Source organism: Erpetoichthys calabaricus, chromosome 18 (assembly GCF_900747795.2).
Source record: "Erpetoichthys calabaricus chromosome 18, fErpCal1.3, whole genome shotgun sequence".
NCBI lineage: Eukaryota > Metazoa > Chordata > Cladistia > Polypteriformes > Polypteridae > Erpetoichthys > Erpetoichthys calabaricus.
Window position 1 is genome coordinate 36,474,582 of NC_041411.2, and position 14,505 is coordinate 36,489,086.

General features: G+C 41.0%; 1 protein-coding gene across 2 annotated transcripts in view; it reads right to left on the bottom strand.

The window, feature by feature from the left end:
* Nucleotides 1-9,875: 9,875 nt before the first annotated feature.
* Nucleotides 9,876-14,505, bottom strand: part of LOC114668767 (store-operated calcium entry regulator STIMATE-like) — a 45,156-nt gene continuing 40,526 nt past the window's right edge. For both annotated transcript variants that reach the window (XM_028824697.2, XM_028824696.2), the window contains 2 exons: nucleotides 13,283-13,406; nucleotides 9,876-10,538 (listed from right to left, as the gene is read on the bottom strand). In XM_028824697.2, coding sequence (XP_028680530.1) covers nucleotides 10,429-10,538; nucleotides 13,283-13,406 — 234 coding nt within the window. In that variant the 3' untranslated portion in view covers nucleotides 9,876-10,428. The remainder of the gene's footprint in view (nucleotides 10,539-13,282; nucleotides 13,407-14,505) is intronic.

The following is a 14,505-nucleotide window of genomic DNA, read 5'->3' on the forward strand; positions in this document are numbered from 1 at the left end:
ATACACACACACACTCACTGATGCCAATTTAGCATCACCAGTCCACCTAACCTGCATGTGTTTGGGCTGTGGGAAGAAACTGGAGCACCCTGAGGTAACCCACGCAGAAACAGGAGGAACATGCAAACTCCACACTGGGAGGACCTGGGATGTGAACCCAGGTCTCCTTACTGTGAGGCAGCAATACTACCACTGTGCCACCGTTAGCAAAGCGTGATTTTTAAATAAATAATCGGGTCTCGGAGTGTGCCAGTTCCAAATGGGTGGCGGGTACGCTGATCGCACGTTCACGTGAATAGGGTGACATGAGTGGAGTTCAACAGGGATATCTACGGACCCCAAACCTGGGATTTAATGGATGTCTCCTCATACTGCAAAGTCATTGTGATGAGATAAGCTGAGGAAACGCCACATTTTGGAAAGAGGCACTGGGGCTCGTGTCTGCTCTTAGAAGGAGTATGTGCCTTGGATTTTAACTGCGTTTTTATCGAATATATTCATTGCTATTTAACCTCCACTCAACACATTTGGATTTTATTGATTATTTTCACTGCACTGGTTTTTGAACATTTTGGACTGGTTTTAACAAAAGCACTGAACACTTGGCATTAAATCCTTGCTGACTGTGTGTGTCCTCATTTGCCCTGCTAATCTCAGTTAATGACTGTCATAGACAGATATAAAGAAACTGAATTGATAAACTACACCTTAAACTGCAAAAACATAAATGGCATCAGTTGGTGTAGGCTTTTAAACAGCAGAATCTGCTCCCAGGCCAGAAAAGATACATTCATAGCCAACTCTTGTAACAGGAAATTAAGTTTTTTTTTTTTTTTTTAATTGCCAAGAGAAAATAAACTGGCATATTGGGAAGAAAAGAGCAGTGTTAATATCAACCAAGAGCAAAGGTGCCAACACAAACACAGCTCTTAAACTGGGGACTCCAGAGCTAATCAGTGACAGGACTCTTTCTCTAACTTCAACCTACTCAGAAAGAAACGTTCTTGGAGATTCCAATAAAAGAGAAATTCTGACCTAAAGAAAAAAATAAGAACAAACATGTTTATGTGTCAGCCTAGGAACAGTTGTATGTGTGACCACAGCAAAAATCATAAAAATGTTTATTTATGCTATAATTCTGAAGGGGTGGCACTAACATCCTGGATTCAGTTAAATCCTGCACCCACTCATTGATAGATAGATAGACAGATAGATAGATAGATAGATAGATAGATAGATAGATAGATAGATAGATAGATAGATAGATAGATAGATAGATAGATAGATAGATAGATAGATAGATAGATAGATAGATAGATAGATAGATAGATAGATAGATAGATAGATACCATTAAATAAATAACACTAACTACAACATAAAAAACTGAAAATAATTAATTTAGATAGGTAGATAGGGTTATATAGCGCTTCTCTAACCTACTCAAAGTTGTTTACATAGAAATTAGGAAGCCACTTCAACCACTGCCAGTGTGTAGCATTCACCTGATGGATGTGATGGCAGCCATTCTTGCACCAGTATGCTCACCACACATTACCTATTAGGTGTTGAAGACAGTTAGTTCAGTGGTTGTATTGGTTGCACGCTCATATTCACACCGTCATTAACAAGGTGACTTGTTTATTTTATTTTGGGGAGCCCAGGAACACGCCCAGCCTTGACCCAGCTTGCATACTGACAAACAGAGACACATAAAACAGTGACACAAATGAATTGTTAATAAAGAATAACAATTAAAAACCAACATGCATACAAACCCTACCCAATTTACCCTAATGATGATAATTATTTAACTAACATAAATACTAACAAAACCCAACAATAGAGTGAATACAAAACAATCAATGATAAACACAAAAGTCAAAGCACGGTCCAGTACAATAAATACAGATGAGGATGGTGAGTGAAATGAAACCACCTGCGAACAGAACTTCTGAAAGAAATGTAAAGTCTTGCCTTACCAGGTTCCAGTTGTTGCATGAAAATTTGAAGTGATTGGGTGCACTTCTTAGACAAAGATGTGTCCAACCAAGAAGAAGCCACATGAACAAGCAGGCACGAGACAAGAACATAAATTCAGAAAAACAGTAATAAACAGATGGATGAATTTGTAATCCAAATGAGTGTGAAGCGTAGAATGATACAGACACGGATAATCGCAATTTCTTTCCGGTGTCTTTCGGCTACTTTTTTTAAAGGTAATGCCTTATCATGTTTCTTCCCTGCAACCCCCATGCAAATCTGAAACTGCTGCTACAAGACAGACATACTTTATATTTTTCCCAGAGGAAATTAAAACTTTATAGAAGTTTAAGAAATATATACATTACATATTTATATATACAGTATATATATAAATATAAACAAACATATATATAACATACTGTATACAACATATATATATATAGATATATATTAAACAAACAAACAGTGCCTCCTCCAAACACACATACTTTAAGAGCTTCTGGTTTCAATAAGAGAGCTACTGCTGTCGATCCCACATGGTCAGATCTGCTCAGTTGTATTGCATTTAATGGCACGTAATGGCACAGGTCCAGCTTGTTGTGTTTGCAGATCCAAAATGCTATTTGAAATTTGTTTGTTCCGATGTCCCCCTTGTTAAGTCAACAGCATTTTTGGTTTGAATGATTCATTCATTAGAATATTAACTCTTTGAGGGCTGAATATTTTTTCCCAAAGACAGTTTCTGAAAAGCAATGGTTTCACACAGAAATCAACATAAAACGTCTGTTGCTGCATGCTGTGGCTGCAAGTTTGCCAAGAATGTGCCGCAGGCTTGCTGCCAGGCTGTCTTCATGTGGCGGTCACGGTCGCAGTGCATTGCAATCTGGTTTCTACTTCTTTTTATTGTTAAGTGGCAGTCCTACCTGGCGAACATTGTCAGTACCACGATTAGCTGGGGACCAATCAGTAGAAGCTGGAACCTCACATTTGTTTTCGATCACTTGTATCAAAATCGGAATCCAACAAGTCATAGTCCAGTTCAGAGATAATAATAGGCAAAACGTCATCCGTGGAGTATTTTGCTTTATGCATTTGCTTTGATCTCTCGCCAGATGTCAGTCACATTTTTGCTGTTGTTTGCGCCTTGCTACTCACACAAGCACAGGAAATCTCAGTCAAACCAATGAATCTAACTTTCTTCTAGCAATGAGAGTCCAACTAAAACATAACAGTTGATTTTGTCACCGTTTACAGTCGATTACCATCGTCAACTCCTCCTTTTGACAAAAGTCAACATCAGCCCTGAAAGAGTTGATACAGAGTGAATCATTTCTATTTCTGTGTTTATAAGCATTAATCAGGTTGATGTCACTTACCTCCCTTTGCAGTAACAGTTGTCGTCTGTGTGGAGCCGACATGTTGTCTCTGTGTTTATTATGGTCTTTTCTCCCCTATCCCACATACATGCATTTTAGGTTAACTGGGAAAAATACAACCTGCAGTTACAATGTAAACCAGTTTTCAAGCTAAAGACAATAAATCAGTTTACTTCTCTGGCCCCAAACTTTCATGTTACCACAGTGTATAACACATTTGGTTCTTCATCTGTTTTGATGGTTTGATCCATTTTCTTCTCAATGTTTCATTCATCAATAAGCTGTGACAAATCAGGTCAGGTTGGTTTTGTTTGAACACAGAGGGACACTACAGAAACAATTGTTTTAGATAACCAGAATGGAGTTAATCCCCTGAAGATGCCTCCTTAAATTAATAATAATAACAATAATAATAGTAATAATAAAGTTGCATTTATAGAGCGCCTTTCACAGACCTAAGTTGACTTTATATACAGAGGAAAAAAAAAAATCACACAGAAGACAAAAGTTCATTGAAGAGGAAAGTTTTGAGTTGAGATTTAAAGGTGATAAAAGAGGAGTAATCTCGGAGAGACTGAGGAAGAGAGCTCCAGAGTTAAAGGGCCATAACACTGAAGGACCTGCCTCCCAGGGTGGACAGTCTGGAGGGACTAAATTAAAAGTAAGGAAATGTTAGAAGAGCTAATTAAAATATTTAACAAAATGTACTTTAGGTCTGAAAGGAGAAGATTCACAGAGCCAGTATTTTGTGTTGTTAGTTAAATGTTTATTTAAACTATATGGGTTTGGGCTTTGAGTTCCCCTGAACTATGTTCTACATCCAGGATTATTTGTCTCCATTGGTGCAACAGACCCGTTGTCTAACTCAGATGTGTCCCATCAGATCACCTCAAGGTTATGGCCTTAGTCCAAGACTCTTCTTGTATTTCTCTCATTGCTGTACAGACAAAAATAGCCACCAAGATGACATTACACAGTAACTAGGCTGATCATCAACAATGCGAATAAAGAAATAAGGTGGCAGATGTACCAAAAATCATGTCATGAAAACAACCTGAATCCTGAAAGTCGCACTTAAGGTGTCAGCGGGGACGTCAGCAGACATAGAGAGGGCCACATCCCATTCAGAACTGTGACCAGCAATTTCAGATTCCAAATGCCCACTGCCTGGTTTGGGCACTGAGGATGTACTGATAAACACTCAAAAAATGCCCTGAATTTAAGAGGCTTCTAAGGGCATGCAAGGTGATCCAAAGTATAGTCTTCATCTTTTACTGCTAAGTCACAGAAAACTGTCCAGACTTGAACACAGAACACGAGCTATTATGGCCAGTTGGAAAAGTGACAACGGATCAAAAAAAAAAAAAAAAAGATTAAAAGAAGGTGATTATAAGGTTAAGGCAAAAGTATGTTCTGACGTGAATTGCAAGACTGTAATCATAAGAAAGGATGTAGCGGTGGTTACAGGCAAACATTTTTAATCCAGATGTACTTTTTTAAGGTTTACTTTAATGATGGAATAGTAAGGATGTATTTCTTAGCTTCCTGGACCTTTAAAAATATATGCAACTCCAATAACGATCCAAATGACTTAAGAAGCTCAATATAATTAAAATATGAAGGAAGAAAATGTCTTGTGGGACAGGAAGGGGAGGAGCTTGGTTTTGGACAGCCACCTCATTTAAAAGGGTTACGTGTCGCCCCCATGGCAGGGATTGTACACAACATTTATCAGTTAAAGCTATTCACCTGCAGTTGCATCCTGTGCTGGAAGACCTCAATAACTGAGGAGATACATCACATAAAAAAGACACTTCCAGCATTTTGGTTTTATTTGAACCATTGGAGAATGACAACTACACCTGGTAGGTATACTTCCATAGTTTATTGGAGTGTGACATGCACTGAAGCCTACCTGGGCTTCTTTTTAAAATGGGCAGCATTTCCATCTGAAATTAGCTGCAGAAAACATTTACTGTAATGTTGAGCTGTGCTATTATTTAGAATTCTAAGTTATGTGTATATGTGTGTCTCATAATTTATATAAGAGAATAGTGTTGCAGCGTTTTGTAGTGCACTGATAATAATTAACAATACATTCACAAAAATTCTGAATCTGGTTTGGTTGTGTTTAAGTAACAGATTGAAGGAGGATTAAGGCTGGTTGATGTGGGTCAAGAACCATTTTGTTTTTTAATGTGTGTTAGGTGTAGTGAATAAGGAGGTGATGCTTAGTGAGCAGCAGTATGGTATCATACTGGGAAAGAGCACCACAGATGCGATGTTTGCTCTGAGGGTGTTGATGGAGAAGTATACAGAAGGCCAAAAGGAGTTGCAATGCGTCTTGGTGGACCTGGAGAAAGCATATGACAGGGTGCCTAGAGAAGAGTTGTGGTATTGTATGAGGAAGTCGGGAGTGGCAGTGAAATACATAAGAGTTGTACAGGATATGCACGAGGGTAGTGTGACAGTGGTGAGGTCTGCGGTAGGAGTGACAGATACATTCAACATGGAGGTGGGATTACATCAGGAATCGGCTCTGAGCCCTTTCTTATTTGCAGTGGTGATGGACAGGTTGACAGATGAGATTAGACAGGAGTCCCTGTGGACTAAGATGTTTGCTGATGACATTGTGATCTGTAGTGACAGTAGGGAGCAGGTTGAGACGACCCTGGAGAGGTGGAGATATGCTATAGAGAGGAGAGCAATGAAGGTCAGTAAGAACAAGACAGAATACATGTGTGTAAATGAGAGGGAGGTCAGTAGAATGGTGAGGATGCAGGGAGTAGAGCTGGGGAAGGTGGATGAGTTTAAATACTTGGGATCAACAGTACAGAGTAATGGGGATTGTGGAAGAGAGGCGAAAAAGAGAGTGCAGGCAGGGTGGAATGGGTGGAGAAGAGTGTCAGGAGTAATTTGTGACAGACGGATATCAGCAAGACTGAAAGGGAAGGTCTACAGGACGGTAGTGAGACCAGCTATGTTATATGGGTTGGAGATGGTGGCACTGACCAAAAAACAAGAGTCAGAGCTGGAGGTAGCAGAGTTAAAGATGCTATGATTTGCATTGGGTGTGATGAGGATGGAGAGGAATTAGAAATGAATACATTAGAGGGTCAGCTCAAGTTGAACGGTTAGGAGGCAAAGTCAGAGAGGCAAGTTTGCGTTGGTTTGGACATGTGGAGTGGAGAGATGCTAAGTATATTGGGAGAAGGATTCTTGAAAAGAGGAAGGCCTCTGGTGGTGAGAGAAGACATGCAGGTGGTAGGTGTGACAGAGCAAGATGCAGAGGACAGGAAGATATAGAAAAAGAGGACCTGCTGTGGCCATCCCTAATGGGATGAAACTAATTCATGCATTTATCTCTAGTAGGATTGACTACTGCAATGCGGTGTTCACTGGATGTTCAAACTGTTCTTTATACAGCCTCCAGTTAATCCAAAATGCGGCTGTGAGAATTATTACAAGAACAAGAAAATATGAACACATAACTCCAGTTCTTAAATCCTTACACTGGCTCCCGGTTAAGTTTAGGGCAGATTTCAAAATCCTTCTTTTAACATATAAATCATTAAATGGTTGAGGTCCGGCTTACTTGTCTGAACTTATCATGACTTACAAACCAGAGCGCACATTAAGATCTCAAGATGCCGGTCTGCTTATGATTCCAAGGATTAATAAAATAACAGTGGGGGGTCGAGCTTTTAGTTACAGGGCCCCTAAACTGTGGAATGGTCTGCCTGCTACTATAAGAGATGCCCCTTCGGTCACAGCTTTTAAATCCCGGCTGAAGACTCACTACTTCAGTTTAGCATATCCTGACTAGAGCTGCTGATTAACTGTACAGACTGCATCTCTGTTGTTAGTCATTAGCACTTAAACATAAGTAACATGACAGTTATAATTGTATACTAACCCTCACTTACTCTGTTTTTCTTCTCGGTACTCAAATGTGGCACTTGGTGCCATGGCCCACCTGCCAAGTTGTTTTGCCTGCCTAAGGAAAAGTCATCCCAGATGGAGGATCGCAGGAATCGTGGGAGAGAGGGGTCCTTTCATCGGATTGGCTGGCCCAGCACTGTCTCAGCTGTGGAATGGCCAAATGGGGGAGGCAGCTTGAAGGATGAGGTCTCCAGGACTCTATACAAATACAAATCTTATTATGGGATATATCAACTACTGTTAAATTCTACTCTGTACTTCTAAAATTTATATATTTTTTTATTTATTACTATAAATATTATATTATTATTATATATTATGAGAAATTGTTCTGTGTACTGTACTGTATTGTATTGTATTGACCCCCTTCTTTTGACACCCACTGCACGCCCAATCTACCTGGAAAGGGGTCTCTCTTTGAACTGCCTTTCCCAAGGTTTCTTCCATTTTTCCCTACTAGGTTTTTTTTGGGAGTTTTTCCTTGTCTTCTTAGAGAGTCAAGGCTGGGGGGCTGTCAAGAGGCAGGGCCTGTTAAAGCCCATTGCGGCACTTCCTGTGTGATTTTGGGCTACACAAAAATAAACTGTATTGTATTGTATTGTATTGTAATGGGACCAGCTTAAAGATGATAATGAAGAAGTAGTAAAAGAAAAAGAAGAAAAAAAAAGAAGAAGGTGTAGTGAATGGTTTGTAGCTATACTTGAATGGAGAGGACTGTTAGCAAATCTGTTACAGTATCGTTTAGGCTGAACCTTAAGAAAGGACTTCCAGATTAAAGGTACAACCACCATTATAAGCAAGACCAATATGTTAGACCAAAGCCAAAGACATTTTTTACATTTACATTTATTTGCTTAGCTGACACTTTTATACTAAGGGATTTCCTAAAGAGATCAACATAATCAAGTAACCATCAATCTGGGGGACTGTTCAGGGGAAAGTGTTATAGTACAAAGTTACAAAATTAATCACCAGAAGTGAAGAGCTCAGAACAGAACACAAGCGAGTTACAAAAACCTATTGACTAATGCTAGTTGCAGTAGTCCAGATGTGACTAAAGCTTTGACCAGGAGTTGGGCTACATACTCTGTCAAATATGCTCTGACCTTGTAGATGTTGTATAGAGTGAATCTGTATGAACAAGAGAGAGTTGCAATGTGCTCAGTGAAGGAGAGCTGATCATCAATCACAACGCTATGTGTTAGCGATAATTAGCCTAGCTGTAACGACAGGCGAGCAGTGAGAACAAGGTCTATCTTTGCCAGGCTGAGCTGAAGATGGTGTTCATTCGTGTAGGTTGCGACATCAGTGAGACAATCACAGATTTTAGCCAATATCATGTGGCCCTCCTGAAGAGATAATTAAGTTTAAAACCAAAACTTGAAATCAATTTCCAATCCAAGCTTTGAACTTCACGTAGAATCGTGTTTGTGTTTTATCCAATCCAGCCAAACCTGGTGCCAGTTTCAAGCACAGATAAACAGATGAGTGTCAGGAAGGGCATCCAACTACAAAATTTTAACCAAAACCTTAACGATGGAATCAGTCCAATCAGCTTCGGAAAATGCTAGGGCGTACCCTGTAGGCGAATCGCAGGAACCTCATCTGACCCCCATGCAAAGTGAGTGAGGGCTACCAGGCCAAAGGGGATGGACCAGCTAAAGAAGTTAGTACAGAAGAAGCAGAAGATAAAGACAACAGAGGAGGGGAAAGAAAAGGGTTAGTTGAAGGTAAGAGCGAGGACCCTGAATGTTGGGACAATATCTAGGAAAGAAAGGATGTTGGCAGATTCGATGGTAAGGAGGAACGTGGGAATGTAGTATGTGCAGGAAACTAGATGGACAGGTAGTTTCTTAAAGAAATGAACCCATGACAAAAGTATAAAATTAAATTGAAAAGATAAAAAAAAGCAAGAAATCAAAGAATAAAGCCATCAACAAACAGGAGTAATAAACTCACTGAAGAAAAAATTCAACATGTGAACAAATAATAACTAAACACGCAACATGAGATGGAGGGGCGTTTTCTGTTCCTTATTCCTCAACGTTGCATTAAATGCATTGTACTTCTGGCTGAGTGCTCAATGGTTGTCAGCTCACGAAGCCCACCCCTACAACTTCAGACAAAATTAAACCTGTGAGATTGGGTCAGGACACATCGCTGGCTGGCTGGACTGCATTGCTGGGCATGTCAAACTATGCAACTGGTGATCACAGGGGCACGCTGCACTGCGTCTGCTTCCGACTCGCCAAGGTTATGTAAATGGACCCTGCAATTGAATATGCTGGAAAAATTGTATATCGTGACAGAGCTTAAACCAAAGCACATCACAAAAGTCTCAACTAATGGCAGCGATCTGCGCTTTCTGAGTTTATTTTATACCTCTTGAAGTGATTCCTACTTCATTTCTAAATTTCTACTGAAATCTTCATTCTCAGGGAGAAGTAGGCTACTTAAAAATGTCAAAAACAAAGACTTAAAAGAACAAGTTATTAAATCAGAGAGAGGCCAGACAAAGTGCAAATGTTCCGTATGGTGTGATAACCTCAGCACAAAAATAAAAATGGACAGTCCAAAATCAAGAAAGAAATTTATTAAACAATGCAAAGAATAAAAGATGTCCCCTTTTGTATTTCCCACTTTATATGAAGCTGCCCAGTGGTAGCATTCCAGCAGGTGATGGACAGAAGCAGTGACCTGCACCACCAGGCCACACTAGGTGCCACGTCACACTGCTCAGCCCCCAACCCCCCAAATCAATGCACCTGACGCTGGGGTCTCGTGTCACTAGCAGACCTCATGAATACCAGTAGTGACTTGTGGCTTTGGCAAAAAAACAAAGACCATTCATTTAGGATTTTCTACTTTAAATAAAAAATGCTTCCATTATGATAGCAAGGTAAAAGCATGTGTAGCTATAAAACCAAAGCCCCCCATCCCCATCCCTAACCCAACCTTGTAGGGAGTCCTTCAGAAAGCCAGAAATAAGCAACTAAAGCAGGTTGTGCATGGAGGTCCTCCATCCATTTTGCCTGAGATCCTCGCGGTTTATGGGTGAGAATGCCGGAGATTGTGCTGGCCATTCTTACTTTGGATGTCAGTTCTGGACATCCAGGGGGAGGTCAGCTAGTTTCCAAATACACTCTTGGCAGGCTTGTCCTTGGGTTTATCAAAGACCGTCTCACTCCCCTTCCTGGCGGCACTGAACACGGAGGGGGCCACAGTTCCTGCTTGCTCTGCCAAGAAAAAGAACAAGTGTTGCCGTTTAATCTGGGGGTCCAAACAACGACTCTCATACCCTGGGCATTATGCCAAAACAAAAGGCTGCTGCCGCAGACAGCTCCATACTAGATGTCACCCATCTTCAAAGGGCTTTACTAAAGATGGAATGGAAATGGGAGAGACTTCAGGAAATGCTGGCACAACTTAGAAGCCTAGATGTGTGCCAAGTTCTGTTCCACTAAATATCAAGGAGGTGACACTGACATCAGACTCGTAATGGTAGGCCTCGAAGGGTGCCTTGGCATCAGTGAGGCAGCTTGGCCATGTCAAAGTGATGAGTACACCCCAAGGAACCTATGAATTCATTACCACACTTTCACACAAGCACGTGCACTGTTGGACTGTTCAGTCCACCCAATTACATTCCATGTAACGTACAGCCAAGATGGGATTTGCATTAAACTGCCTTTCCTTTTCCTACACCCTTGTTTAATATGATAGGATTTGTCGTAGGCCACGTCCATCAAGACATCATCTGGTGCAAGGCAGGAATCGACCCTGTTCACGATAAGGAACATTCACTCATGTTGGGTCAATTCAGAAGCACTCGATAAACAATTATGCAGGTTTGGAATATGGGAAGGGGCACCCGGAATAAACCTGCATATCCACAATGGGCACTTGAATGCAAACTCTAGAGCAAGGATGTAAATCTCCGTTTTATTGAAGGACAAAAGTAACAGTTGATATACCCACTGCAGACCAAGGATATATCAAACAAGCAACTACCGTTGCATAACTCCTCATAAAACTTATATTCTGCCTGGCATTCTTCATGAAAATGTCATCCCTCTTGGGATGTGAAAGAATAATTTTAGAGTAATATAGCACTATCTTAAAGAAATAGCATGAAGGGTTAATAAATGTCAGAAACATGTTCAAGTGCATCAGGAAACCAGGTAATGATCAAGTGAACGTCAAAGCAAAAAAGTAACACCCAAAATGTACTGAAAGATGGCGAAGAGATGGTTAAGATGTCAGCAGGTGTCCTGTGAACAACCAGATTGGCCATTTGTTATTTCACAGAAATTTCAAGGGTGAAGGCTCAACCCAAAAGGTATAAGAAGCAGCAAAATATAAAATGATACTTTTATTTTATGTAAGTAATTTGGGTGTAAATCAACAAACCAACCAGAGTAAATGTATACATTGATTGACACTGTTATGTAAGTTCAGTTGCTCATAAAATAAAACCTACAACTTTAATATTTTGACCATTCTCATCATGCTGTAACACACTCCTGCCTCAGCTGGGTGCTGCCAGTACAATAAGCGACAAGCTTGACGGACAAGCTTTTCTCCTGCCTGACTACTGACTTCAAAAAGGGTTTATCAGACTTGTCTTGTTAGAGGATAAGTTTCTTTCTTTAATTAAGTTATTGATTTCTATCACACTGTTCATTAATGCTGAGGTGTCGCCAGTTGCACGGCTGCACTTGGGTCCTCTGGTCCTGAGGTGGTTCGCGTGGTGGGTGCAGCAACACACTGTATTAGTGCATGCTCCTGACCCTTCTCTCTCTCTTTATTAAGCTTTCTTGGACATTATAGAGGGTAATGAAAGCTACCAGCAGCCATTGTACCAACATCAGCATGGAGTGAAAAAATTACATCAGCGCATAAAGACAAGTTAGAGCAGCAATCTGGACATTTTTTAACTAAAGCTAAGTACATCCATATACACCTGCATTAATAATTGTCACAATCACATGGAAGTAGACCATATGAAAAAAAACAAAAAAAAAAAAAACGGGTATAAACATGGTGAGGCGGACTTGTGGCTCTGAGGCAAGGGATCTGTGCCAGCAATTGGAAGGTTGACGTTAACCTGCATCCAGCCCTGCAAGCAGGTCCTCCACAACTGTCCTATTCCATTCAAACCAGTGTGGTGCTGAGGTGTCACTCGTTTCAAGGCTGCACTCGGTTCCTCAGGTTTCATCGTGTGGTGGGTGAGTTTTTGGACGAGTTGGTTCTTTGTGCTTTGAAAAACTTCCTAATATTTAGAAAATAAAACTTCCTAATATTTAGAAAATAAAAATGAAATCTTTCATGGATGGTAAGCTACCTAGCAGGACACTAACAGATTAAAACAAAAGAGACTTAGCATGTGTCATTTTAAAATTAGGACTTACTGGTATTTCACAAATCTGTTATCATCTAGTCACAGCTATTTACTGTATGAAGCCTGCTGCAGATCTAAATAAAGATCTTTCTGGAACGGTGTTATACGGTGTTCTCCAATTTGATGACATCCATGGCCAGGGCTGATGCCACCATTAAGGCAAAACAGGCATTCTCCTAGGGTGCAGATCATAAGGGGTGGGGGACCCAGCCACACGAATTAGCTACCAAACAGTCATATAACTGATTTGTCCTGTTAGACGATGTTTCTTTCTTTAATAAGAAATTACATTTCAACCACAGTTTGCGCACTAATAAGCTTGGTCTAAGGCACAAAATAACCTCACAGCAGCACTGTTCATGGCAGTGACGTCTCTGAACCCACAAACAGAGAGAAATAGCCAAAGCTACAGGATGGGTCCTCCTCATGTCTGTGGAGAGCTTCTGTTCGCATCAATGTGCTCTCAATAAAAGAAACTATACAAGATCACAGTTTTTCCCATAAAACAAGCATTGAACCAGATGCAGACAATCACAAACAATGACCATTGTATCTCAGCACATTTAGATGTACACCTACCACATTCTTTCATGACTTCATAGGTCTTGGACTTCACTTCTCCCTTCAGTCCCAGCTTATCCTTCGCACCTTTAATGTCCTCCTCTTTCATAGGTGGCCTCTTCTTTTTCTTTACTCCACCTTGCTGCTTGTCACAGAGACAGAATGAGACAGTGACAGAGTTTACATTTTTACCAATCTACGTTCATCGTTATGCAGTCACAGTCAAATTGTCGTTGGGTGCGGTGAGATAGAAAACCCCATACCCCTTAGAGCTGACAATATGATAAGGAGTACTGATGTAGTCAGGGAACTTTGTTTAACCCCCATCTCCTAAAAATTAAAATGAAGCCTGCGTTTTTTTTTTTTGTTTAACGAAAAAACTTATGTTGGGCTCAGGATGCAGTTAAGGTGAAAGGGCACAAAACAAAGAGTCTCCCAAAAAAATGGAGTGCTGAACCAGTAAGCCAGGGGTCCCCAGCTCTGGTCCTGGAGGTCAGCAGTGGCTGCAGATTTTCATTCTAACCTTTTTCTTAATTAGTGTCCCTGTTCTTCCTCCAATTTAACTTCTTTTTAATTCATTTTATTTGACTCGCTCTTGAAGACGCAGACCCCTTAACGGTTTCTTTATTTCTTAATTAGCAGCCAAACAATTTGGAGATACAAAATGAGCCAAAACACAACCAGCAAACTGTGTCCACCATACAGTATCTGAAAATAAAGAAAGATGAAGGTCTCAGGAATGTTAGTCTGCTCAGGTCCCCAAAACATTTGAACAGTGCTGTGATGGGCGGCCACAGCCACTACCTGTCCAACAAAGTAGAAGGACCAGAGAGGGCATTGGTGAGGCAACACCTCCCCTGGGACACTAGAGGGCAACCCTCCTGGGTGGCTGTGACACCACGGATTTCTGCAGGGCATGTCGGCAGCTGGAGTTTGGTGAAGCCCTGTTGGGTTCCGTGGGGGCCACCAGGGGGAGCTGCAGAGCCCTAGAGGACCTCCAGCACACCTGGGAGTGATTCCAGGTAATACCGATGAGCCACCTGGAACACTCCTAGGACCTGAATAAGAGGAGCCGCCTCACTCCATTAAGGGGCCAGAGTCGGGAGGAAGAAGACAAAACCTGAGGAGTGGAGGCGGATGGACTGGCAGCAAAAAGGGACTGTGTATTGGTGTGTTGCAATATTGGTAATTTGTGCACACTTTAAATAAACCAGGTGTTGAGTTTGAACCTGTGTCCTGTC